This window comes from Anomaloglossus baeobatrachus, chromosome 8 (assembly GCF_048569485.1).
Source record: "Anomaloglossus baeobatrachus isolate aAnoBae1 chromosome 8, aAnoBae1.hap1, whole genome shotgun sequence".
Lineage (NCBI taxonomy): Eukaryota > Metazoa > Chordata > Amphibia > Anura > Aromobatidae > Anomaloglossus > Anomaloglossus baeobatrachus.
In genome coordinates, this window is record NC_134360.1 from 76,860,640 (window position 1) to 76,887,998 (window position 27,359).

At 49.7% G+C, this 27,359-nt stretch overlaps 1 protein-coding gene across 1 annotated transcript in view; it reads right to left on the reverse strand.

The window, feature by feature from the left end:
- Positions 1 to 27,359, reverse strand: part of ANKRD54 (ankyrin repeat domain 54) — a 50,924-nt gene that overhangs the window by 5,344 nt on the left and 18,221 nt on the right. The window contains exons 3-6 of the mRNA XM_075320862.1: positions 12,720 to 12,818; positions 678 to 749; positions 557 to 604; positions 333 to 457 (exon numbers count right to left, since the gene is read on the reverse strand). Coding sequence (XP_075176977.1) covers positions 333 to 457; positions 557 to 604; positions 678 to 749; positions 12,720 to 12,818 — 344 coding nt within the window. The remainder of the gene's footprint in view (positions 1 to 332; positions 458 to 556; positions 605 to 677; positions 750 to 12,719; positions 12,819 to 27,359) is intronic.

Genomic DNA, 27,359 nt, shown 5'->3' on the forward strand with positions numbered 1-27,359 from the left:
GGGCAGATCACAGTGCGCCTGCTCAGGACTTGAATGGCGGCGAATGTGGATGACATCGGACGCGTCATGCACCGCGGCTAGTGAAGAAGGAGGACAAAGATGGCCAAAAGAGGTGGCGCCGGCACCGGAGAACAGAGACGCCCATCTGGTCAACCGAGCGACCATTAGGTAAGTATTCTAAAGTGTTTATGTCCTCACAGCGGCCTGGGCTCTTATATACAGTATGTTAGAATGCTGTATATAAGAGCCCGGTGGTGGTGGCCGCATCGTATAGGGCAAAAAACTGGTGACAGGTTCCCTTTAATTGAAATCTGTGGTTCACAAGATCTCACCTGTTTCACCTCAAGCCGCAGGGATTCCAGAGTCTGTGACTTTCCATCCTGCAATATGTTTAGCTTAGACTTAGCTAAGTGAAGAGGGGTCCGGCCTGCACGGTCTAAAGCATCTACTCTGGCTCCTTAAAATAAAAATCAGAGGGGAATAAAAAGGAACTTTCAAACAAATAAATAAATTATATATAATTTTTTTTCTACTTAAGACTGAATAAGCTTCTTACCGCCCCGTAAGAGAGTTGTAATTACTGGAACATGACTGGTGCAAGCAGCTAAAAAACAAAATGTATAACTTGTAACATTCACTAATAAGGGAAATATAGAAGACGCTCATAAAACACCTACCCAAGTGTAATGGGGTGTTACCCAACCCATCTCTCTGATTTGGATCAGCACCATGGTCCAGGAGCAAATGCACTGAAAGAATTTGAGAAGAATATAATGTTGGTGACAAGTTAGTGTAATGAAGAATTTCTTTATAAGTAAATCTAGGACAACATAATGGTCCAGTAAAACTGCAGGATTACTACTACCTGCTATGCAGAAATTAGGAAATAGCAGCAGTAGGCTTTGGCCTTGTGACCATTTTGCCTGTGAGAAGACATTAGGGTCAGTGTAGTGGTGAGCCCCATGATGCACAAGGAATAAAATGTGCCTGTGAAGCTCTAGCCTTAAGGGTACTTTACATGCTGCGACATCGCTAGCGATCCCGTTAGCGATGTGAAATTCTAGATCGCAAGTGTGATCTTTTGAGATCGCACATGCGTAAAATGACCTATGTGCGACCTCAAAAGATCGCACATGCGATCTAGAATTTCACCTCGCTAACAAGATCGCTAGCAATGTCGCAGTGTGTAAAGTACCCTTTACAGTGAATCTTAATCTTTTTTTACCATGATGTTTCACGACCCAAAATTCAGGGCCAAATCATGTTCTAATATATTTTATAGGTATTGTGCCTCTGTTTTTCTAATACAGACATGACTGAATTTAAAAGAACAAGTGTTAAAGATTGTGTACTCACTGTAAAATATCTTTCTCTGAGCCTTTATTGGGGGCACAGAACCATGGTTGTATGCTGCTGCCACCAGGCAAAAAGCTCCTCCTCAGCAGATTACACCCAACTGGCACAAAGCTAATCAGTTAGTGAGAAAAGAGTAGGAGAACTGAAACATTAGAAACTTAGAAAAGAAGAAACACAACGAATTGGGTGGGTGCTGTGTCCCCCAATGGAGGCTCCAATAGATTTTATGGCGAATATCCAAAATGTTCTTTTCTCTATCACTTAACTGAGGGACACAGAACCATGAGATGTCCAAAAGCAACCCCCAAGGGTCAGAAGAACAAAATGAAACTTAACCTTTCAGGTGGGACTCTAAAACCTTTCTCCCTAAGCTGGTATCAGCCGAGGTATAGGTAAGCGCTCTGTGGAATCTGGAAAAAAAGAGAATTTTGTTTACTTACCGTAAATTCTTTTTCTTATAGTTCCGACATGGGAGACCCAGACCATGGGGTGTATAGCTAGCGACCTCCGGAGGACACACAAAGCACTACACTCAAACGTGTAGCTCCTCCCTCCGGGCTATATACACCCCCTGGATGACAATCTACCCAGTTCAGTGCAAAAGCTGAAGGAGGACATCCACCCATAAGTAGAGATAGAGTAAAACTCGGCAAAACCAGCACTCTGTCTACTAACAACAGCCGTGAAGCACACGGAACAAAAAAACTGCCAACAGGCAACAGGGAGGGAGCTGGGTCTCCCATGTCGGAACTATAGGAAAAAGAATTTACGGTAAGTAAACAAAATTCTCTTTTTCTTTATCGTTCCTTTATGGGAGACCCAGACCATGGGACGTTCCAAAGCAGTCCATGGGTGGGAAATAAACGAAACGGAGAAGTAGGCAACACCTAACTTCACAAATGGGCGACAGCCGCCTGAAGGATGCGTCTGCCCAAGCTCGCATCTGCCGAAGCATGAGCATGCACTTGGTAGTGCTTAGAAAAAGTGTGCAGACTGGACCAAGTGGCAGCCTGACACACTTGCTGAGCCGTAGCCTGGTGCCTGAAAGCCCAGGAGGCACCGACAGCTCTGGTCGAGTGCGCCTTAATCCCCGACGGGGGAGGCACCTGAGAAGATTGGTAGGCATCGGCGATAGCCGACCTAACCCAACGAGCCAAGGTCGGTTTAGACGCCGAAAGGCCCTTGCGCTGACCCGTGGTTAGCACAAAAAGTGAGGTGCACCGCCGAAAAACGGCGGTGCGAGACACATAGATTCGGAGCGCCCGCACCAAATCTAAGGTGTGCAACGCCTTCTCAAAGCGATGCACAGGGGCCGGACAAAAAGAGGGCAATGAAATGTCCTGGTTAAGGTGGAAGGAAGACACCACCTTAGGGAGAAAGTCCGGAGTCGGACGAAGAACCACCTTGTCTTGGTGAAACACCAAAAAGGGGGATTCCGAAGAAAGCGCAGCCAAATCAGAAACTCTCCTGAGAGAAGTTATGGCTACTAGAAAGACAACTTTCTGTGAAAGTCTAGACAAAGGAACCTCCCTGAGAGGCTCAAAAGGGGGCTTCTGTAAGGCCGTGAGGACCAAATTAAGGTCCCAGGGATCCAAGGGTCGTCGGTAAGGAGGAATGATGTGAGATGCGCCCTGCATGAAGGTGCGCACCTGAGCCAGTCGGGCGATACGCCGCTGGAACAATACCGACAAAGCCGACACCTGTCCCTTAAGTGAATTGAGGGACAGACCCAACTGTAGACCCGACTGTAGAAAAGACAGGATGGTCGGCAAGGCGAACGGCCAAGGAGCATGGCCGGAAGAGCGACACCAGGACAGGAAAATTTTCCAAGTCCTGTGGTAAATCTTAGCCGAGGAAGACTTCCGAGCCTGAGTCATGGTGGAGATGACCTCAGAGGGAATGCCTGAAGCCGTCAGGATCCAGGACTCAAGAGCCACGCCGTCAATCTGAGAGCCGCAGAATTCTGGCGGAAGAACGGACCTTGAGAGAGAAGGTCTGGGCGGTCCGGAAGATGCCACGGCACCCCTACGGACAGGCGGAGCAGGTCTGGGTACCAGGCTCGCCTGGGCCAGTCCGGAGCAATGAGTATTACTCGACGGCCCTCCATTCGGATCTTGCGCAGAACCCTGGGCAATAGCGCTAGAGGGGGAAACACATAGGCCAGACTGAACTGAGACCAATCCTGAACCAGTGCGTCTGCTGCGAAGGCTTGAGGATCGTGGGAGCGAGCCACGTAAACCGGAACCTTCTTGTTGTGCCGGGAAGCCATTAGATCTACTTCCGGAGTGCCCCACTTGCGGCAAATTGACCTGAACACTGACGGATGCAGTGCCCACTCGCCGCCGTCCACGGTTTGACGGCTGAGATAATCGGCCTCCCAGTTTTCCACGCCTGGGATGTGGACTGCGGATATGGTGGACTTTGAGTCCTCCGTCCACTGGAGGATTCGTTGAACCTCCAACATCGCCAGACGGCTGTGAGTTCCGCCCTGGTGATTGATGTAGGCAACCGCTGTCGCGTTGTCCGACTGAACCCGAATGTGCTTGCCCGCCAATAGGTGGTGAAAGTCTAGGAGAGCTAGAAACACGGCTCTGATCTCCAGCACATTGATCGGGAGGGCTGATTCGGACGGAGTCCAAGTGCCCTGTGCTCGGTGATGGAGAAACACCGCTCCCCAGCCGGAGAGACTGGCATCCGTGGTGAGGATCACCCAGGACGGAGTCAGGAAGGACCGTCCCTGTGAAAGGGAGAGGGGCTGAAGCCACCACTGAAGGGAGTTCCTGGCCTGTGATGACAGAGCCACCAGCCTGTCCAAAGAAGAGATCCGCTTGTCCCAACAGCGGAGAATGTCCAGCTGCAAGGGACGCAGATGGAACTGGGCAAAGGGAACCGCTTCCATGGACGCCACCATCTGACCCAGCACCTGCATGAGGTGTCTGATGGAATGACGGCGGTGCCTCAGCAGAGAGCGCACTGCCAGACGAAGGGACTGCTGTTTGACTAAGGGCAACTTGACAAGTGCCGGCAGAGTCTCGAATTGCATCCCTAGGTACAAAAGTACCTGGGTCGGGGTCAGAGTCGACTTGGGGAGGTTGACAAGCCACCCGAATTGGACTAGAGTGGCGAGAGTGAGCGAGACACTCCGCTGACAGTCTACACTGGATGAGGCCTTGACTAGAAGGTCGTCCAGGTAAGGAATCACTGCCAACCCCTGGAGGTGCAGGACCGCAACCACTGCTGCCATGACCTTGGTGAACACTCGGGGGGCCGTGGCTAAGCCAAAGGGAAGAGCCACGAACTGGAAATGTTCCTCTCCGATCGCAAAGCGTAGCCAGCGCTGGTGTGAAACCGCAATAGGCACATGCAGATAGGCATCTCTGATGTCGATGGATGCCAGAAAATCTCCCTGGGTCATTGAGGCAATGACCGATCTTAGAGATTCCATGCGAAAGTGCCGCACCTGAACATGCTTGTTGAGAAGCTTGAGATCCAGGATGGGCCGGGAGGAACCGTCCTTTTTGGGAACTAGAAAGAGGTTTGAGTAGAAACCTCTGAACCGTTCCCGGGCGGGGACCGGAACAATTACACCGTTGGTCTGCAGGGATGCCACGGCCTGAGAGAAGGCGGCGGCTTTGGAGCAGGGGGGGGTGGACAGAAAAAATCTGTTTGGCGGGCTGGAGGAAAAAGGTATCCTGTAGCCGTGGGTGATGATATCCCGCACCCACTGATCGGAGACGTGTTGCAACCACACGTCGCCAAAGTGGGAGAGCCTGCCCCCGACCAAGGACGTTGCTGGCGCGGCCAGATAGTCACGAGGAGGCTGCCTTGGTGGCAGCGGCTCCTCCGGTCTTTTGAGGACGCGGCTTTGCGCGCCAGTTGGATTTGCGATCCTTGGCGGTAGTGGACGAGACTGTGGGTTTAGAGGATGACCAGTTAGAGGAACGAAAGGAACGAAACCTCGATTGGTTCCTGCCCTGGGTAGGTTTCTTGGCTTTAGCTTGTGGCAAGGAAGTACTCTTCCCGCCCGTAGCTTCCTTAATTATGTCATCCAGCTGTTCCCCAAACAGCCGTGACCCAGTAAAAGGGAGACTCGCAAGGTACTTCTTAGAGGAAGCGTCCGCTTTCCACTCTCGAAGCCACAAGATCCTGCGGATCGCGAGGGAGTTAGCGGAAGCCACTGCCGTGCGGTGAGAGGCCTCCAGGACGGCAGACATGGCGTAGGATGCAAAAGCCGAAGCTCGGGAAGTTAAGGCATCCATCTCAGGAATAGAGTCCCTGGAAAGGGAATGAATCTCCGCCAGAGAGGCAGAGATAGCCTTAAGAGCCCACACCGCCGCAAAAGACGGAGAGAAGGAGGCTCCTGCCGCCTCAAATACAGACTTGGCCAGAAGGTCAACCTGGCGGTCAGTGGGATCCTTAAGAGAAGTGCCGTCGGCCACCGCAACTACTGTGCGGGCTGAGATTCTGGACACTGGAGGGTCCACCTTTGGGGACTGGGCCCAGTCCTTAACCACCTCCGGTGGAAACGGGAAACGGTCATCTGAACTACGTTTCGGAAAACGTTTGTCAGGACAGGCCCTAGGCTTGTTAACAGTGGTCTGAAAGCTGGAGTGGTTAAAAAACATACTCCTAGGTTTCTTAGGAGAGGTAAACTGGTGTACCTCTACCAGAGAGGGTTGATCCTCTGACTCCTGTGGGTTGAGGTTCAGTACGGAGTTAATGGACGCAATCAAGTCACTAACGTCCGCATCACCCTCAGACAAATCAATGGGGTACATAGAGGCAGCGTCTGAGCCCACAGTAAAGGAATCCTCCTCGCCCTGCACCTCGGCTTGTGAATCAGAGCCGTGGGACGAGGAAGGAGAAGGGTCCGTGCGTCTCCGTTTAGGGGGACGGGGTCCTAGGACATGCTCTGAGGGCTCTGCAGAGCTCGGAGCCGCAGAGACACCCTGAGAGGGAGGCTGATGCATAGACAGCAGCGTCTGGGACAGCTGCCCCATGGAATCGGCAAACGACTTGGAAAGAGCCTGTGAAAAGGATGCTACCCAAGCCGGGGGTTCAGCCACCGGGACCGAAGCAGCCTGAGGGACCCCTGAGGAGGCTCCAGGCTGAGACACAACCATATTAGCACAGTTATCACAATGTGGGTACGTGCTAGGCTCTGGCAGAATTAGCTTGCAAGCAGTGCATATAGCATACATGTTTGCAGCCTTGCTCCTAGTGACAGACATGCTGCTGTGGAGGAAGCTCTGCAGCCAAAACACACTCCTGTAGAAAGCCTGAGTGTATAAAAATCCACAACCATAGGTTGTGGCTTACCAGCCCTGCTCTCTGTGTCCTCCGGATTTCACCGCTCCCCTGTAAAGTGACAGCTTTCCAAAAAGTATGCAGCTGCAGCATCCAGCGCTTCTCAGTGATAAAAACGCTGATAAAATGGCGCTGGGAGAAGGAGGGGGGGCGTGTATAAGCCCAGGAGCGGGAAAACAGAAGCACAGAGATACAGGGGGGTAGACAGGGGAGGGGACATCTCCTTAGAGAGGAGTGCCCTCCCCTCTGCTGGCCGGGCGGTGGGCGGCGCTGTATGCAAAACATACAGCAGAAGCCAAAAACGAAACTAGGCCCAAACTGAAGCCGGGGCCTAGATTTTAAAGTGCGGCCGACGAGCAGGCACCGTCGGCGCGGTTCTCATGGGAAATTCCCAGAACCGGCCGAAATTAACAGTAACGCTAAAGCACATACTGCCCCCATAATAAAAGCACCCGGGACCCCTGAAAAAACGTCTCAATACTTAGCTTTGAGACGCAGGGCCATGTCCCTGAGTGGGGTTAACGCTCCTTCCAGCAGGGACCAGACAGGGCTGTGGATGGAGCCGGCCTCCTGCAAGCAGAGAGGACCGTGTTGGCTCCCACTTCAAACAGAGCCTCGACAGAGGATGCGAAGGAGCACGGCATGTGAAGGCTCCAGCCTTATGAAGATCAACCTTAACAGCACCCCGCAGAGTGGAGCGTGAAGGGACATGCCGGGAGTCCAGACTGGACCCGCTTTTCTTCCAAATCTTTAAAAAATTAAAATAAAATTGAAAAAAATATGAGGAAATAAAAGTGTGTGTATCCTCCTGAAACACAAAGCGTTGAACTGGGTAGATTGTCATCCAGGGGGTGTATATAGCCCGGAGGGAGGAGCTACACGTTTGAGTGTAGTGCTTTGTGTGTCCTCCGGAGGTCGCTAGCTATACACCCCATGGTCTGGGTCTCCCATAAAGGAACGATAAAGAAAGTAAGCAGAGGTCCAGGTAGCAGCTTTTCAGAGTTTGCGGCAGAAGCCTGATGTTGAATGGCCCACGAGGCTCCCACTGAGCAAGTAACTGTGGGTGGGCGCAATCTCCCCTTTGCTCCATAGGATTCCAGGATGGCAGATCAGATCCAACAGGTGATGGTAGAGTTAAATTCTGCCAACCCTCTACAATGTCCCTCAGGAATAGTGATTAATAAAGCAGATGATCATCGAAAGGAGTCGGTTGTGGACAGGCGCACTGCCCTCACCAGATCCAACTTGTTCAGGGACAGCTCCAACGGATGAGAAGGACTGAACAAAAGGACAACAATGTCCTCTTTCAGGCAGAAGGAGAAAACGACCTTGGTCAGGAAAGAGGAAACAGGGTGCAAGTCCTCCTTATCCTGGTAAAGAATCAGCATGGGGAAATGGCAGGATAGAGCAGCCAATTCAGACACTCGCCGGATAGAGGTAAGGGCAACAAAAAAAGCAACCTTCCGAGATAGTAAGGACATAGAAATGTCCTAAATGGGTTCAAAAGGAGGAGCACTCTGAAGAGCTTCAAACACCAAATTGAGATCCCAGGGATCTTCAGGAAGTCAATAGAGGGGCACTTTGTGGGCTATGCCCTGCATTAATGTACGGATCTGGACATTGGAAGCCAGGGTTTTAGAAAAAGGATAAAAAGAGAAGAGAGTTGGCCCTTAAGCGAGGTGAGGGACAACCCGGAGTAAAGACACGACTGCAGAAAAGCTAGGCGTGCAGGGAGGGGGGGGGGGGGAAACAATTGCTGCAACGTGGATTGTTTCACACCAGCAAAAGAAGGCCTTCCAGATCAGACGGTACATATGAGAGGGCTTCCTTTAATCATGGTCTAAATTGCTTCATCAATAAAAAAAAAAAACAGGCTTTTAGAACTGCCACCTCAGCAGCCATGCCGTTAAATTTAGATTCCGAGAATTCTGTTGAAAGAGGGGATCCTGTGAAAGGTGGTGTGGATGACCTGGGAGATTCCACGGAACGTCTGCAAGAAGGTTGATTAGCTCTGCGCACCATAATCTTCTGGACCAGCTCAGTGCCACCAGGATGACTGGGACGCCTTCTGCTTTGATCTATTTTATTATCTTGGGAATCAGAAAAGGGGGGAATTGATATGGAAGTTTGAAATGGGACCAGGGAAGAATTTCTTCAGGAGAGGTCAAATCTTTGCTACTGTTGTACTCCATGTTGTATCTTAAGCTGGGTTTACACACTGCAACATCGCAAACAACATCGCTGTAACGTCACTGGTTTTGTGACGCAATAGCGACCTCCCAAAGTCTCTGTTGAGTCGCTGGTGAGCTGTCAAACAGGCAAACCTGGCCAACGACGCAACATTGATCCGGACCTGCAGAGCGACCTAGCTAGTCATTGGGGATGTTGAAAAGCAACTTTTTGAAAGGGAATTTGCTAACAAAGTCGCTGCAAAGTCCCTTTACACACTGAAACTTTCTAGCGATCATGCTGCACAGCGGGAAACAAAGGACCAAAGAATGGTCCTGAACGATTTGTAGCGATCAGCAACTTCACAGCAGGGGCCAGGTCGCTGATGCGTTTCACACACTGCAACATCGCAAACGACATCGCTATTGCGTCACAAAACCGGTGACGATACAGCGATATCACTAGCGATGTTGCAGTGTGTAAACCCAGCTTTAGACACGATTGCATGGAGCCTTGGGTACATTTTGTGCAAAGGGGGATTAAAAAAAAAAAAAAGGAGATAAGATAGGAAAATCTTTGTGAAGCGTTGCATCACATAAACCTTAAAAAGATCTTGTCTACTATCTTAACATTGATGGCCTATCCTTAGGAAAGGTCATCAATGCCTGATCGGCCGGATCCGACACATGGCAATCTCTGTCGATCAGCTGTTCTAGGTGCCGCTGCCGGCAGCCTGTGGCCAGAAATGCTCAGTTCCAGAGCTCAGTCTTTGGAAAATGGCCTTGACCTCTTATTGCACATCCGCCTCTTATTGATTTGAATAGGAGGCGGATATACAGTAAGCTCCAACAGAAGACGGAGCAGCTCCAGAACTGAGCATTTCTGAACACAGGTTGCCAGAGTCTGCAGCAGAGCAGCTGATCTGCAGAGGTGCCGGGTGTCAGATCCCAGCCGATCAGACATTGATGACCTATCCTAAGGATAGGCCATCAATGTTAAAGTAGTGGACAACCCCTTTAATGAGGCTGTGGGTAATAATTGTCTGCTCACCTTCAGAGCTCTGCATAGCAAATTTGATGAGAATCTCATCCTTCACAGATCACCCTTGTGACTAGAATCTTATATACATGAACAAAAGTAGGAGTTTTCAGTGTTTCCCGACCCGTATTATTAAGGTTACTGAATGAACACTTAAAAGGGGCTGTACAGGCTTGGAGCTCAAGTCTGCAGTCATCATATTTGACTGCAGACTTGTGAATCCTCACAGCGCACACTGTCAGGATCCTCCAGTGCTGGCTGCCGGTTGTCATATGACCAAGTATTCTGTTTGCATACTTCCAGCCACATTCCGACTAAATGTAACCAGACTGGAACAATTATTTTGTATTAAGCGAGGCGGCAAAAGTCTAGTCAGCATGTGTATGCAAATTGGATACTTGTGCTCACACATTCACGGCGCCGGAGAATTTTGACTATATAGATTTGGAGCTTAAAGGGAACCTGTCACCAGTTTTTTCACTATTAAACTAAAAGTATCACCTTCTGCAGCTCCTGGGCTGCATTCTGTGAAGGAGCACCTTCTTCCTGACTCCCCTTGCAGACGCCAAAAATAACTTTATAAAAGCTGACCACCACGTATGCTAATTACTTGTGTGACTCAGATGGGCGTCCTCTTTTTCGGCTCCTGTCCCCCTCCTGCGTTTGTTCGGCGTCCTCCTTTCTTGATTGACGTGTTGACGCCTCCGTCATCATCCACGTTGCTCTTTCAAATCTCGCACCTGTTCAGTCATGTCCGCTTGCACAGGTACAGTTCGCTCTGCCATATTGTGGGCAGAGCAGAAAACATAGCTGCGCACGCCAGTGAGCTATTTGCGCATGCGTGAGATTATGGTTGGCGCTGTGCATGGCATCTTCCTTGTACTCGACCTAATCCTCGTGCCTGCACATTTAGCTCACTGGCGCGCACGAGGGCAGCTCGTACCTGTGCGAGCGGACATGACTGCACAGGTGCGAGATTTGTAACAGCAACGTGGATGATGACAGAGGAGTCATGTCAATCAAGATAGGAGGATAGTGAACAGCAGAACAGCGAACAGAGGAAGGGGGTGGGGGGGGAAGCCGAAAATGAGCCCGCCCATTAGAGCAACACAGGTAATTAGCATACGTGGTGGTCAGCTTTTATAAAGTTATATTTGGGGTCTGCAAGGGGAGTCAGGGCACAATGTACACCTTCATATAATGCAGCCAGGAGCTGCAGAAGGTGACACTTTTAGTTTAATAGTGAAAAGACTGGTGACAGGTTCCCTTTAATAATGCCAGTCAGTGGCTCAGTGACTGGCACTGTAGTATTGCAGCGCTGGGGTCCTGGCTTAAAATCCCAGAAGGGTAACAGCTGCAATAAGTTTGCATATTCTTCCTCTCTTTCTATGGGTTTCCTTTGAGTTTTCTGGTTTACATTCTCAGTCCAAAGAGAATTTAGATTGTGAGCCCCACTGGGCATAGTGATGATAATGTCTGTAAACTAGTTCTGCAAAATATGACGGTGCTATATAAGAAAAGCATAATAATAATAGGCCAGGAAGTGCCAAAAACTCCTTTTGCGCCTTAAGGCACATTGAAATGTACTGATCCGTTATGGCTTATGTTGTAGTTGGATTGCAGATTTTTCCAGATGAAAATCTGAAAGTCAGATCTGCGTCTGTTGGAGTGGATATACTTGTAATTCGGCAGGTTCTGCAAACAATGTCCCTGCAGAGCTCAGAAGGGTTTAAGCTGGGTTCACACTAAGCGACAGCGACAGCGACGTCGCTGTTACGTCACCATTTTCGGTGACGTAACAGCGACCTTGTAAGTCGCTGTTATGATCGCTGCTTAGCTGTCAAACACAGCAGAAGCAGCGATCATAACGTCGCTGTGCTACATGTGCAGAGAGCAGGGAGCCGCGCTTAGCGCTGGCTCCTTGCTCTCCTAGGTACAGTACACATCGGGTTAATTAACCCGATGTGTGCTGCAGCTACATGTCACAGTGCAGAGAGCAGGGAGCCGCGAGCACTGCTTAGCGCTGGCTCCTTGCTACAGTATACATCGGGTTAATTACCCGATGCATACTGCAGCCACATGTGCACAGAGCAGGAGCCGGCGCTGGCAGGAAGAGCGGAGGCTGGTAACGAAGGTAAATATCGGGTAACCAGGGAAAGGTCTTCCCTTGGTTACCCGATGTTTACGCTGGTTACAGCTTACCGCAACTGCCAGTGCCGGCTCCTGCTCGCTTCATTTCGTCGCTCTCTCACTGTCACACACAGCGATGTGTGTGTCACAACGGGAGAATGACAACCAAAAAATGAAGCTGGACATTCAGCAACGAGCGGCGACCTCACAGCAGGGGCCAGGTCGTTGCTGGATGTCACACACAGCGACAGCGACGGGACGTCGCTGCAACGTCACAGAAAATGGTGACGTAGCAGCGACGTCGTTGTCGTTGTTGCTGTGTGACACCAGCTTTACTCTCTGCTTATCGCTTCCACTTTTGGCTAATCAGTGGCTGAGAGATGGTATTACAGGTAGAGCAGAGGAAGAGCGTATTCTATAGCGAGTTATCTTACTGCCAAATAAAAGATAGTGGAAAAAAAATTAAATGGCTGCAATGCAATATTTTCCATCAGTAAATGACACTCCCTTCATTTCCATTTGTCCATCTACACAGGCGGTTTGGAGTAAGGCAACAAAGGTGCTCAGTGGTGAACATTTCTTTTGGACACTGGCGTACCTTGCTGTGTGTATTTTCCTCTTAAGATTCTGTACCAGTATTTATCAATTATTTATACTTTCAGATGGGAAAAAAAAAACTCCAAAAAACTAGAAAACACACGTTCTTGAATATCTCATACCAATTTTGTCATTTCCATTGCAGGACGCAAAGTGCAGCGCTGTACGCCCCTTGTCATCGGCTGCACAAGGATCTGATCCTTCATCTAGTAGGCGCTGTACTGGAAAAAAAAGGGGAAAAAAAACCTTTATGTTGCAACTGTATTCAAAACACAGCTTTATGTTTACTACTGTTGTACAATAAATACAGTTTGAAATAAAGAGATTTTTTTTTCTGTCGTATTATCAGTCATAAGTGCTGCAGTGAAGCCGAATGGTCTTATTTTTTGTGCCAAGATGTAGTTTTCAGTAGTGTTATTTTCCCCTACATGCAATGCTTTGATCACTGTAATACCGTTGATTATTCAGTTTAACAGACACCTTAACTTTAATCTACAATAATGGCAATACCAACGTTATATCGCTTTTGGCCCCAATTCATCAAGACATGATGAGGGGGCATGTTGGAGTCAGATACGCCTGCTTCATTAAAAGGTAGATGTCTCTTAAAGGGGATATCCACTGCTTAGACAACCCCTTCTCATTCCCCTTGTTTGCCTCGTACAAATAAGTCTATACTCACCTCCGGCGTGACCGCGGTAACAGCGATATCTGAAGCTGCAATCCCAGGGCCCAAGTGACATTGAAATGACACGCGAGCCCAGCGACGGCTTCCTTCTCCCCACCTTTGTGCGTTTGATCAGTAAGTCAGCGCAGCGCTCACATCCAGCTCAAATGTCTGAAAGTGGAGAGACAGACGCCAGGCGCTGAATGTTAAGACACACGAGTACTGTGATCAATGTCACAAGGGCCCCGGGAACGACACTTCAGACATCACTGGACCCCTGACCGCACTGGAGGGGAGTATAGGCTTATTTATTTTTATGAGGCAGAACAAGGAGAATGAGTAGGGGTTGTCCAAGTAGTGGACGTCCCCTTTAATGAATCAGGAGCTCCTGTGCCTCACCACAAATCTAACTCCAGTCGGGACTGGAATGAGATTTCTGTTGTAGGGAACACCGCCTTTTATTCAGGAACTATCTGAGCCCCTGAAACAGATGTCACTGTGACCCTTCGCTTCAAGGTGGTGGAAGCCGAGGCGGCACTGACCACAGCCCCTGATGACATCTTGTCATTATTCCAGAATGCACTGAGGATTCTTAAACAATACCTAATCAAACCGGAAGTTAAAAAAAAAGTAATATTGATTAGAAAGGGAACAGTAGGGACATTAGATAGCTGTAGTCTACATTAGTTCCATTTTGGAATACCGTATTTTTCGCTTTATAAGACGCACTTTTGTTCCACTGCAGGGTCCATGGGAGGTGGGGGCAGCTCTGGAGCGCTGCTGGGTGCAGGTGAACGCTGCGGGCGGCAGCATTAGATCTCCTGCTCCCACTCATATAATATACACAGCCGCTGTCCATCACCGTGGTGCTGAAACCGTACCGCAGTGACGGGCTGGGGGAGCGGTGCATATTATATGAGCCTGCGCCCCCCTGTGATGGCACATGCCCCCCTCCTGTATTAGATATGGCCTCCATACTGCTGCTTATCCTAAAATCAAAAAGCTTTACTTACCCCCTCCAGCGTTTCTCCCCAGTGTCCCTGCTTCCACTGTGATCAGGCACGCAGCGATGATCTCACTCTGCAGTGCCGATCACATGACAGCACCGAGAACCAGGAAGTGGAGGAACAGAAGCACGGAGGGAGATCAGCGCTGGAGGAGGTAAGGAAAGAGTGTTTTATTTTACTATGGGCAGCAGCATGGGGGCGATATCTAACACAGGGGGACTTGTGCGATCTATAGGGGGCCATAGGCAGCACAGGGGAACGTATGCAATCCATAAGGGGCCATAGGCAGCACAGGGGAATGTGTGCAATCCATAGAGGGCCATAGGCAGCACAGGGGAATGTGTGCAATCCATAGGGGGCCATAGGCAGCACAGGGGAATGTGTGCAATCCATAGCGGGCCATAGGCAGCACAGGGGAATGTGTGCAACCATAGGGGGCCATAGGCAGCACAGGGGAATGTGTGCAACCATAGGGGGCCATAAGGCAGCACAGGGGAACGTGTTCAATCCATAGGCAGCACAGAGGGACGTGTGCAATCCATAGGGGGCCATAGGCAGTACAGGGGAACGTGTGCAATCCATAGGGGGCCATAGGCAGCACAGGGGAACGTGTGCCAGCACAAGGGGGCTTTATTCAATATAAGGGGGCCATATCCAGATTAAGGGGGCTAATTTTAGGATGGGGGCTATGAGGGACATATACCCTATATGATTTGTTAGACGGACACTGGAATTATCAGATGGACCACATTTAACATTAAAAAAAAAAATTCTCTTTTCCTTCAAATTGGGGGGTGCGTCTTATAAAGCGAAAAATACGGTATATACAACTTTTCAATCCATGATTTCAACTTTTCTGCAACCGGAAAAACTAAAACAGCATTGTTTTTCAGAATTTGTGTGAAGCATTCAATGAGATCTAAATGATAATGTATTATTATAGTATGTGTTGTTACAGATACAGCAATACCAAATATGTGCCATTTTTGGGTGCATTTGTTGTTTTTTTTCAACCCTCTGATTAAATTTTTTTTTCTTAAGAAAACTAAGAGTTTGTGCGAGGGAGGTTTAAAGGGGTGGTTCACTACTCTGCAATAGAGACCACATCTCATAAAACTGATGGGGAAGGCTTTTTTAAAATACCTTGTTCAGCCAATTCTGCCTATTAGCGGCGCTATTGGGGTCCCCTCATCCCATGAAGTGACACCCCCCCCCCCTTCCAGACTCCGTTACCTCTGAGATCCGGTGCTGTCACGTCAACTTCCAGGGATGATGACCTGACGTCAATGAACCCGGCCCAATCTCCTTGAGTGATTGGGCTGTGGGAGGAGTTTCACTGCTCATGACAGCTCAATATTTCATGTGCTTCCTCCTTTGCTGCTGAGCGCACAAGCAAGAGTGATGCTGGGCTGTGACGAGAGGTGACACGCTGCCCACAGCCCAGTCACTCACGGAGATTGGGGCCCAGGCTTGGTGATGTCCGGTCAACTGGAAGTTGACGTGATATCACCAGATCTCGGAGGTCACGGAGCCCTGGGAGTCACTTCATTGGGATGAGCGGACCGCAATAGCGCTGCTCACAGGCAGAATTGGCTGAACAAGGTATTTAGAAAAAGCCTTCCCTATCAGTTTTACAGAGATGTGGCCACTATTGCAGACTAGTGAAGCACCTCTTTAAACCCCCCCGCCATAAACTCTTAGTTTTCCTAGTAAAAAGTTTAAGTGGGGGGGGGAGCAAATGCACCCAAAAATGGCACATATCTGGTATCGCTGTATTACAGGGATCTGGCCACTATTACAGAGAAGTGAACCACCCCTTTATACACTTTAAAAGGCTCTGTGACCAAGAAGAGTTTATTGTGAGCTCTTTGGCTGAGTCAGAAACGCAGCATCTTACAGTGGATGGAATTTATAGAAGTCTTCTGCCCTCTGTGTTATGATCCGGAACCATGGAAGACCACCACAAATCATTGGCAAAAGGTGACAAGAGCATTGGCAACTAATCTAGCCGCCATCCCCTTACTAACCATCACAACTAGAAGTAGCCGAGGGGTGAACTAACATCCTGTGCACCGCGAACCCAGCCAGAGAACTAACTATCCTAAAAGGTAGGAAAGATGAATAACTCTCTGCCTCAGAAAATAGACAAGAATAGCTAGCCCCCCACATTCAAAGACTGCGGTGATATAGGAAAAACACAATACACAGGTAGATGACAGGATGAGCAAAAGGTGAGGCCCCCGCTGACTAAAATAGGAAAGGACAGGAAAGGGACTGATGGTGGCCAGAGAAAAACCCTGAAGAATACCAACTTCCTGATAGTACAAAAAGGCCCTCAGATCGCACGATCTGAACTCCGTCCTATACCAGGTGCCCTTGTCATACCAATGAACAGAAAACAAGAATTATAACAAAGTCAACAAGCCACAAACATATGGACCCAAAGGAGCTATACTCCACACAGAACTGCAGGGAGTTGCTCAATAATCCACTGAGGGGGAAAATCCCTGCAAGCGAATACACTGAAACCAACCACAGCAAATGACAAACCCAGATAAACAAAAGAACCAGACAATAAATAAAGAGCAAGCACTTATCCGGGGAAGATGTGGTGTAGAGCAGGATTAAGCAGGCTGGAGATACAAACAACTGACATCCGGCAACAGCCTGCAATCAAACCAGGATTTAAATGAGCAGAGAGTTAGCAAAGGAAACACCCACTGCACAACACACCTGGTCCAAGTCCAAACCATTCCTGGCCACCAGAGGGAGCCTCCCAGCAGCCAAAACATGACTAACATTCACAACAGTACCACTCCCTTGAGGAGGGGTCACCGAACCCTCACCCACGCCACCGGGTCGCTCGGGATGAGCATGATGGAAGGCGCGAACCAACCTGTCTGCATGAATGTCAGAAGCCACAACCCAAGAGTTATCCTCCTGCCCATAACCCTTCCATTTCACAAGGTACTGAAGCTGACGCCTACTGCGACCGGAATCCAGAATATTTTCAACCTCATACTCCAGATCCCCTTGTACCAAAACAGGGTCAGGAGGCGCTGCTGCAGGAATTGCTGGCTCCACATGTTTCTTCAACAAGGACTTATGGAAGACATTGTGAATCTTAAATGACGCAGGCAGAGTCAAACGGAAAGATACAGGGTTAATAATCTCCGAAATCTTATAAGGTCCAATAAATCAGGCTTGACAAAGAACGCAGGCAGCGTTCGAAACGCGTAGCCTTACGCCGCATACGGGCTCCTTATTTTTGTCATCACATTAATTTTTACGTCCTTTAATAAAATTTTGCATCAGTTTTACTACTACTCCGGAAGCTGGATTTTTCTTTCTTCTATTGGACCCTTGCACTGCCAGAGTGTTATCCTTGCATGCCGGACTTTGCCCCAGTTGAGCGGGATCACTTTTTTTTCTTCCCAATAAATCTGGGCTTAAATTTAGGAGACAGAACTCTCATAGGAATATTTTTAGAGGACAACCACACCATGTCCCCTACTTTAAACCGGGGACCAACAGTCCGACGCCGGTTGGCAAACTTTTGGGCAGTTTCTTGGGACTGAAACAATTTATCCACTACCTGCTCCCAAATCTGCTGCATTCTGTTGACCACCGAATCCACCCCCGGACAGTCAGACGCCTCAAGATGCCCTGAGAGGAACCTAGGGTGATACTCAAAATTGCAGAAAAAGGGGGACACCAATGTGGTAGAGCTAGCTCTATTGTTAAGGGCAAATTCAGCCAATAGGCAAAAACGAAACCCAGTCATCCTGATCCGCAGAAACAAAACACCGTAAATAGGTCTCCAGGGTCTGGTTAGCCCTTTCAATCTGACCGTTGGTCTGAGGATGAAACGCCGAGGAGAAAGACAGCTGAACACCCAATTTGGAGCAAAAAATACTCCAAAACCTGGATACAAACTGCACCCCTCTGTCAGAAACAATGTTTTCGTGAATACCATGCAAACGAACAACATGTTGGAAAAACAAAGGCACCAACTCTGATGAAGACGGCAACTTAGATAGGGGAACCAAGTGGACCATCTTGGAGAATCTGTCACAGATCACCCAAATCACAATCATTTTCTGAGAGTCGGGAAGCTCTGAAATAAAATCCATAGAGATGTGCGTCCAAGGTTTCTTAGGTACAGGCAAAGGCAATAATAGCCCACTAGAACGTGAACAACAGGGCTTGGACCTAGAACAAACTCCACACGACTGCATAAAACGACGGACATCTCGGGACAGGGAAGGCCACCAAAAAGAGCGTCTCACAAGATCCCGAGTACCAAAAATGCCAGGATGACCCGCCAAAACAGAGCAATGAACCTCAAAGACAACTCGGTCTCTCCATTGGTCTGGGACAAACAGTTTCCCTGTAGGACATCTCTCAGGTTTATCCCCCTGAAATTCCGCCAGTGCCAACCGCAGATCAGGCGAAATAGCCGAGAAAACTACACCATCATTCAGGATAGTAGACAGTTCGACAACCTCCAAAGAGTCAGCGCAGAAACTCCTGGAAAGGGCATCGGCCTTAACATTCTTGGTGCCCGGCAAAAAAAGAGACCACAAAATTAAACCGGGTAAAAAACAAAGCCCACCTGGCCTGCCGAGGATTCAACCTCTTGGCCGATTCCAGATAGATGAGATTCTTGTGGTCCGTAAGCACCACAACTTGATGCCTAGCCCCCTCCAACCAATGCCTCCACTCTACAAATGCCCACTTCATAGCCAATAATTCCCGGTTCCCCACATCATAATTCTGTTCAGAAGGAACAAACTTCCGAGAGAAAAAGGCACAGGGCTTAAGTTTACCCGAAGTAGCGTCTCGTTGAGACAGAACAGCACCTGCTCCGATCTCTGAGGCATCGATCTCAACTTGAAATGGGCGAGACATCAGGTTGCTGCAGAACTGGGGCAGAAGTGAATCGCCTTTTAAGCTCCTGGAAGGCCACAATAGCCTCAGGGGTCCAATGCTCAGCATCAGCTCCCTTCTTTGTCAAATCTGTCAGAGGTTTGACAATGGCAGAAAAATTGGCTATAAATTTACATTAAAAATTAGCAAACCCCAAAAACCGCTGCAGGGATTTTAGAGAAGTTGGTTGCACCCAGTCGTAAATAGCCTGAACCTTAACCGGGTCCATTTCAATAGCGGAGGGAGACAGGATGAAGCCCAAAAAGGAAATCCTTTGCACCCCAAAGAGGCACTTTGACCCCTTAACGTACAGTGCATTATCCTTGATATCTGAAAAAAAGGGAATTTTGTTTACTTACCGTAAATTCCTTTTCTTCTAGCTCCTATTGGGAGACCCAGACAATTGGGTGTATAGCTTCTGCCTCTGGAGGCCACACAAAGTATTACACTTTTAAAAAAGTGTAACCCCTCCCCTCTGCCTATACACCCTCCCGTGGACCACGGGCTCCTCAGTTTTGGTGCAAAAGCAGGAAGGAGAAAACTTATAAATTGGTCTAGGGTAAATTCAATCCGAAGGATGTTCGGAGAACTGAAGACCATGAACCAAAAGAACAAATTAACATCAACAACATGTGTACACAAAAGAACAACCAGCCCGAAGGGCACAGGGGTGGGTGCTGGGTCTCCCAATAGGAGCTAGAAGAAAAGGAATTTACGGTAAGTAAACAAAATTCCCTTTTTCTTTGTCGCTCCATTGGGAGACCCAGACAATTGGGACGTCCAAGAGCAGTCCCTGGGTGGGTAAAAGAATACCTCAATAAAAAGAGCCGAAAACGGCCCCCTCTTACAGGTGGGCAACCGCCGCCTGGAGGACTCGCCTACCTAGACTGGCGTCTGCCGAAGCATAGGTATGCACTTGATAGTGCTTCGTGAAAGTGTGCAGACTAGACCACGTAGCTGCCTGACACACCTGCTGAGCCGTCGCCCGGTGCCGCAATGCCCAGGACGCACCTACGGCTCTGGTAGAATGGGCTTTCAGCCCTGAAGGGAGCGGAAGCCCAGAACTACGGTAGGCCTCGAGAATCGGTTCCTTGATCCACCGAGCCAAGGTTGACTTGGAGGCCTGAGAGCCCTTACGCTGGCCAGCGACAAGGACAAAGAGCGCGTCTGAACGGCGCAGGGGCGTCGTGCGAGACACGTAGAACCGGAGTGCTCTCACTAGATCCAAAGAGTGCAAATCCTTTTCACACTGGTGAATTGGATTAGGGCAAAAGGAAGGCAAGGAGATATCCTGATTGAGATGAAAAGGGGATACCACCTTAGGGAGAAATTCCGGGACAGGACGCAGAACCACCTTATCCTGGTGGAAAACCAGGAAGGGAGTTTGCATGACAGCGCTGCAAGCTCAGACACTCTCCGAAGTGATGTGACTGCCACCAGGAAGGCCACTTTCTGAGAAAGACGGGAGAGAGAGACATCCCGCAGCGGCTCAAAAGGCGGCTTTTGAAGAGCCGTCAGGACCCTGTTAAGATCCCAAAGTTCCAACGGACGTTTGTAAGGTGGGACCATGTGGCAAACCCCCTGCAGGAACGTGCGGACCTGCGGAAGCCTGGCTAGACGCTTTTGAAAAAACACGGAGAGCGCCGATACTTGGCCCTTGCGAGAGCCGAGGGACAAACCCTTGTCCATTCCAGATTGTAGGAATGAAAGGAATGTGGGTAAGGCAAACTGCCATGGAGGAAAACCGTTATCAGAGCACCAGGATAAGAAGATTTGCCAAGACCTGTAATAGATCTTGGCGGACGTTGGCTTCCTGGCTTGTCTCATGGTGGCAATGACATCCTGAGATAACCCTGAAGACGCTAGGAGCCAGGACTCAATGGCCACACAGTCAGGTTGAGGGCCACAGAATTCAGATGGAAAAACGGGCCTTGTGACAGCAGGTCTGGGCGGTCTGGAAGTGCCCACGGTTGACCCACCGTGAGATGCCACAGATCCGGATACCACGACAGCCTCGGCCAGTCTGGAGCGACGAGAATGGCGCGACGGCAGTCGGACCGGATCTTGCGTAGTACCCTGGGCAGCATCGCCAGAGGGGGAAACACATAAGGCAGTCGAAACTGTGACCAATCCTGGACCAAAGCGTCCGCTGCCAGAGCTCTGTGATCCTGAGACCGTGCCATGAAGGCTGGGACCTTGTTGTTGTGCCGTGACGCCATGAGATCGACGTCCGGCTGTCTTGCTAAATTCTACTAAAAAGGGGGCTGAAAGACCGTACTTACGAAGCGCTCACTGATATCCTAATCAGGCACGAATACTAATATTCTTTATAGCAAGATACTATTTATTTTAATAGCACATGAATATAATCAATGGTACATAGGCATTTAGAACTATAGGTCATAGAAACTTATACAATAACAGAAATATGCATCAACATTACCGTTTGTTGTAGCAATCCTTTCACATCGGAGGGAACTCGAGTTAATGATAAGGAAACAACATCTCGGCCTCTTGCATCACAGGAACAGTGAGTACGTACACTTCAATGTCCTGGAAGGTTTCCCTAACATTAAGCGAGTCCGGTGTATTTTTATAGGAAAATTTGTAGGTTGTGTTTAAATGGTCACCAGCATGTGACAGCTGAGTCATGTTCATGTAACTTGACCACAAACTGCTGTGGGCACCGGCAGCTTCCTGCACATTTCCTGCACATCCTGCCAGTTGACAACTGGCCGACCACAGTTTGACCATAGTGTTAGTGAAATATTGCAATGAGCCGTAAATTTCATATGCAAGCTTCCTTAAACCTGTCTTTAAGCCAACCACAAGTTTCCGGTAAGTGGAACTGTAAATGTGACTTCCTCTTTATCTTGAAACTGCTTCAAGACATGTATTCTTTGGTCATCATATTGGCCATCCAAAGGACATCTCTTTGATACTGAATTATTGATAGGTCAAATAATATCTGGGATCACTCCTATCTTTTGATTATGATCCCTATCTAATAGTCATTCAAACTTCAGTCATATCACATTGGTATCACACCGGCGTTCCCCAGCGGCGACAGACCTCTCGAAACACGTCTGGGTGAAGAGACCATTCCCCCGCGTCCATGCCCTGACGACTGAGAAAATCTGCTTCCCAGTTTTCTACGCCCGTGATGTGAACTGTGGAGATGGTGGAGCCTGTGACTTCCACCCACTGCAGAATCCGCCGGACTTCCTGGAAGGCTTGACGACTGCGAGTGCCGCCTTGGTGGTTGATGTATGCGACAGCAGTGGCGTTGTCCGACTGGATTTGGATCTGCCTGCCCTCCAGCCACGATGGAAAGCCAATAGGGCTAGATATACTGCCCTTATCTCCAGGATATTGATCTGAAGGGACGATTCTATTGGAGTCCAGGTTCCTTGAGCCCTGTGGTGGAGAAAAACCGCTCCCCAACCTGACAGGCTCGCGTCCGTGGTGACCACGGCCCAGGTTGGGGGTAGGAAGGATTTTCCCCGAGACAGATGTGGGTAGGAGCCACCACTGAAGTGATGTTTTGGTTGCAAGGGAAAGAGAGATGTTCTTGTCGAGGGAAGCCGAACTCTTGTCCCATTTGCAAAGAATGTCCCATTGGAGTGGCCGTAGATGGAATTGCGCGAACGGCACTGCCTCCATAGCTGCAACCATCTTCCCCAGGAAGTGCATGAGGCGCCTTAAGGGGTGTGACTGACTCCGAAGAAGTGATTGCACCCCCGCCTGCAGAGAAAGCTGTTTGTCCCGCGGTAGCTTGACTAACGCTGGCTGGGTATGAAACTCCATCCCGAGGTAAGTCAGTGATTGGGTCGGCGTCAACTTGGATTTCGGGAAATTGATGATCCACCCGAACTGCTGGAGAGTCGCCAGAGTGACGGTAAGACTTTGTTGACACGCCACCCGAGAAGGGGCCCTGACTAGGAGATCGTCCAAGTAGGGGATCACCGAGTGGCCCTGAGAGTGCAGGACCGCCACGACGGATGCCATGACTTTGGTGAAAACCCGTGGGGCTGTCGCCAGGCCGAAGGGCAATGCGACGAACTGGAGGTGTATATCCCCGATGGCGAAACGCAGGAAACGTTGATGTTCGGGTGCGATCGGCACATGGAGATAAGCATCCTTGATGTCGATCGATGCTAGGAAGTCTCCTTGTGACATCGAGGCGATGACCGAGCGGAGAGATTCCATCCGAAACCGTCTGGTTCTCACATGTCTGTTGAGCAGCTTGAGGTCCAGAACGGGACGGAATGACCCGTCCTTTTTTGGCAACACGAACAAGTTGGAGTAAAATCCGCGACCACGTTCCTGAAGGGGAACGGGAATCACAACTCCTTCGATCTTTAGAGCGTCCACCGCCTGAAAAAGTGCGTCGGCCTGTGCGGGGGGTGGGGAGGTTCTGAAGAAACGAGCCGTAGGTCGAGAGCTGAACTCTATCCTGTAACCATGAGACAGAATGTCTCTCACCCATCGGTCTTGAACGTGTGGCCACCAGGCGTCGCCAAAGCGGGAGAGCCTGCCACCGACCGAGGATGTGGCTAGGTGAGTCCGAGAGTCATGAGGAGGCCGTCTTGGAGGCAGTGCCTCCTGCGGCCTTTTGGGGGCGTGACTTGGACCGCCACGCATAGGAGTTCCTCTGGCCTTTCTCCGGCCGGTTGGACGAAGAGGATTGGGGCTTGGTGGAGGGACAAAAGGACCGAAACCTCGATTGGATTTTTCTCTGCTGAGGTCTCTTAGGTTTGGACTGGGGTAAGGAGGAGTCCTTTCCCGAGGATTCCTTAATAATCTCATCCAACCGTTCGCCAAATAAACGGTCGCCAGAAAAAGGCAAACCAGTTAAGAACCTTTTGGAAGCAGAGTCTGCTTTCCATTCGCGCAGCCACATGGCCCTGCGGACTGCCACGGAGTTAGCGGATGCTACAGCCGTACGGCTAGCGGAGTCCAGGACAGCGTTCATGGCGTAGGAGGAAAATGCTGATGCCTGAGAGGTCAAGGAAGAAACATGCGGAGCAGAATTCCGCGTGACAGCATTAATCTCAGTCAGACATGCCGAGATTGCTTGGAGAGCCCACACTGCCGCAAAGGCCGGGGCGAAAGACGCGGCCCGTGGCCTCATAAATAGACTTCACCAAGAGCTCTGTCTGTCTGTCAGTGGCATCCTTTAGGGATGAGCCATCGGCAACAGACACAACGGACCTAGCAGCCAATCTAGAGACTGGAGGATCCACCTTGGGAGAGTGTGCCCAGCCCTTAACGACTTCAGGTGGAAAGGGATAACGCGTGTCAGTGTGCCGTTTAGCAAAGCGCTTGTCCGGGACCGCTCTGGGCTTCTGGACAGCGTCCCTGAAGTTAGAGTGATCAAAAAACGTATTGCGCGTACGTTTGGGGAAACGGAATTGGTGTTTCTCCTGCTGAGAAGCCGACTCCTCTACAGGAGGAGGCGGGGGTGAGAGATCCAACACCTGGTTGATGGACGAGATAAGATCATTTACTAAGGCGTCCCCCTCAGAGGTATCAAGGTTAAGGGCGAAGTCAGGGTCAGAGCCCTGAGCTCCCACGTCCGCCTCGTCTTCCTGAGAGTCCTCAAGCTGGGATCCAGAGCAGCGTGAGGAGGCCAGGGAAGAGTCCCAGCGAGGCCGCTTAGCCGGTCTGGGACTGCGATCCGGGCAGGAGTCCTCCGCCTGGAACCTAGGGGCTATCCTGGGAGCGCGCTGCGGCGCGGACCGAGAAGGACCTGGAGGAGACAAACTAACAGGGGCCGGGGCCTGTGAAGGGCCCGGTCTGGACTGCAATGCCTCAAGGAGCTTAGATGACCATTTGTCCATAGACTGAGCAATGGATTGAGAAAGTGACAGAGAGTTTGTCAGCGAAAGAGGCCAACGACGGTGACTCTGTCCCTGCAGCCTGCTCAGGGGGAGCAGGGGGATCTACATGAGCCGAGGGGCCCACAAGTGCCCTAGGCTCCGGCTGAGCAAGCGTGGCAGGAGTCGAGCATTGATCACAGTGAGGGTAGGTGGATCCCGCAGGCAACATAGCCCCACAAGAGGTACAGGCCGCGAAAAAAAAATATGTGCCTTAGTAGCTTTGTTCCTTGTGGACGACATGCTGTTGTCTCTCAGGAGAGTGACCACTGAGGGTATATGGGAAAAGGGTATACCGCCTTTCCGAACAGATAGAGATAGAGATATATATATATATAGATATATATATATATATATATATATATATATATATATATATATATATATATATATATATATATATATATATATATATATATATATATATATATATATATATATATATATATATATATATATATATATATATATATATATATATATATATATATATATATATATATATATATATATATATATATATATATATATATATATATATATATATATATATATATATATATATATCCCGGCACCCTATGGGGGACCAGCACCGGGTGACCGGTGTGGCCTTACCAACCGCTAACGAGCGGGAGTGTGTCCTCCAGATTCCCTGTCGTGGATCCCCCGGAGCTGCAGAGCTTTGCTGCTGAGTAGCATCCACCGGCCAGCATGGCAAATATGGCCGCCGGAGCTCTCAGGGGGGGGAGTGGAGCCGAGGGCGGCACTAACAAAGAGCGGGAATCTGGGAGTCCCCACAGTGGTCAATGAGGGGGGAGTGAGACATGGCAGATGCTCCAGCCCTCAAAGCCGACGTCATGCCGGTCATCCCACCCTTACCCTGACAGGCAGGCTCAGGGGCGGGATTTTTCGAGACTAGGCCGCGGCGAGCCGGGGACTAAATTTAAGGCCGCGCCCGACAAGCAGGCACGGTCGGCGCGGAAGTCCGCCGAAAAGACAACGGACTGAACTACCGCGGCTTCTGGGGAGAGGTGCGACCCTCCCTGTACAGTCCTCACATGGAGACACAGAGTACCTTCAAGTTGCAGGGCCCCGGTCCCTGGGGGTGAAGAAGCTCCGGTCCGGCAGGTTCCACCAGGGGCTGCGGATGGAGCACGGTCCCAGCATATGGATGACCGCTCAGGATCCCACTTCTCCCAGAGCCGCATAAGGGATGGTGAAGGAGACGGCATGTGGCTCCAGCCTCCGTACCCGCAATGGGTACCTCAACCTTAACAGCACCGCCGACATAGTGGGGTGAGAAGGGAACATGCCGGGGGCCCCATCGGGGTCCTCTTTTCTTCCATCCGACATAACTATGTATGAGAATGCATGAGTGGATGTGTGCCTCCTTCCACACAAAGCATAAAACTGAGGAGCCCGTGGTCCACGGGAGGGTGTATAGGCAGAGGGGAGGGGTTACACTTTTTTAAAAGTGTAATACTTTGTGTGGCCTCCAGAGGCAGAAGCTATACACCCAATTGTCTGGGTCTCCCAATGGAGCGACAAAGAAACAGCCCGTACTTGCCCAACATGAGAGTCCCAATCATCAGAAAAAATCAAGAGGTCATCCAAATACACAATCATAAATTTACCAATAAGGTCCCGAAAAATATCATTCATGAAGGCCTGGAAGACGGAGGGTGCATTAGTGAGCCCAAAAGGCATCACTAGGTACTCAAAATGCCCCTCAGGAGTATTAAAAGCTGTCTTCCATTCATCACCCTCCTTAATACGGATGAGATTATACGCACCCTTGAGATCCAGTTTCGTAAACCATTTGGCACTCTGCACTCTAGAGAACAGATCAGACATCAGAGGCAAAGGGTACTGATATTTGACTGTAATTTTATTAAGAAGACGGTAATCAATACAAGGCCTCAACGAACGATCTTTCCTAGCAACAAAGAAAAAGCCAGCACCCAAAGGAGAAGATGAGGGCCGAATGTGCCCCTTCTCCAATGATTCCCTGATGTATGACCGCATGGCATCATGTTCGGGCACAGACAAGTTGAAAATCCGCCCCTTGGGAAATTTACAACCGGGCACCAAACTCAATGGCACAGTCACAGTCCCGGTGTGGGGGCAGAGAATCAGATTCCTGGTCATTAAATACATCACGGAAATCAGACAAGAAGGCCGGAACATCAACTGCCCGAGCAGACGTGGATGACACGGAAAGGTCCTGATGCACACATTGACAACCCCAACTAGCTACCGACAAGGATCTCCAGTCAAGAA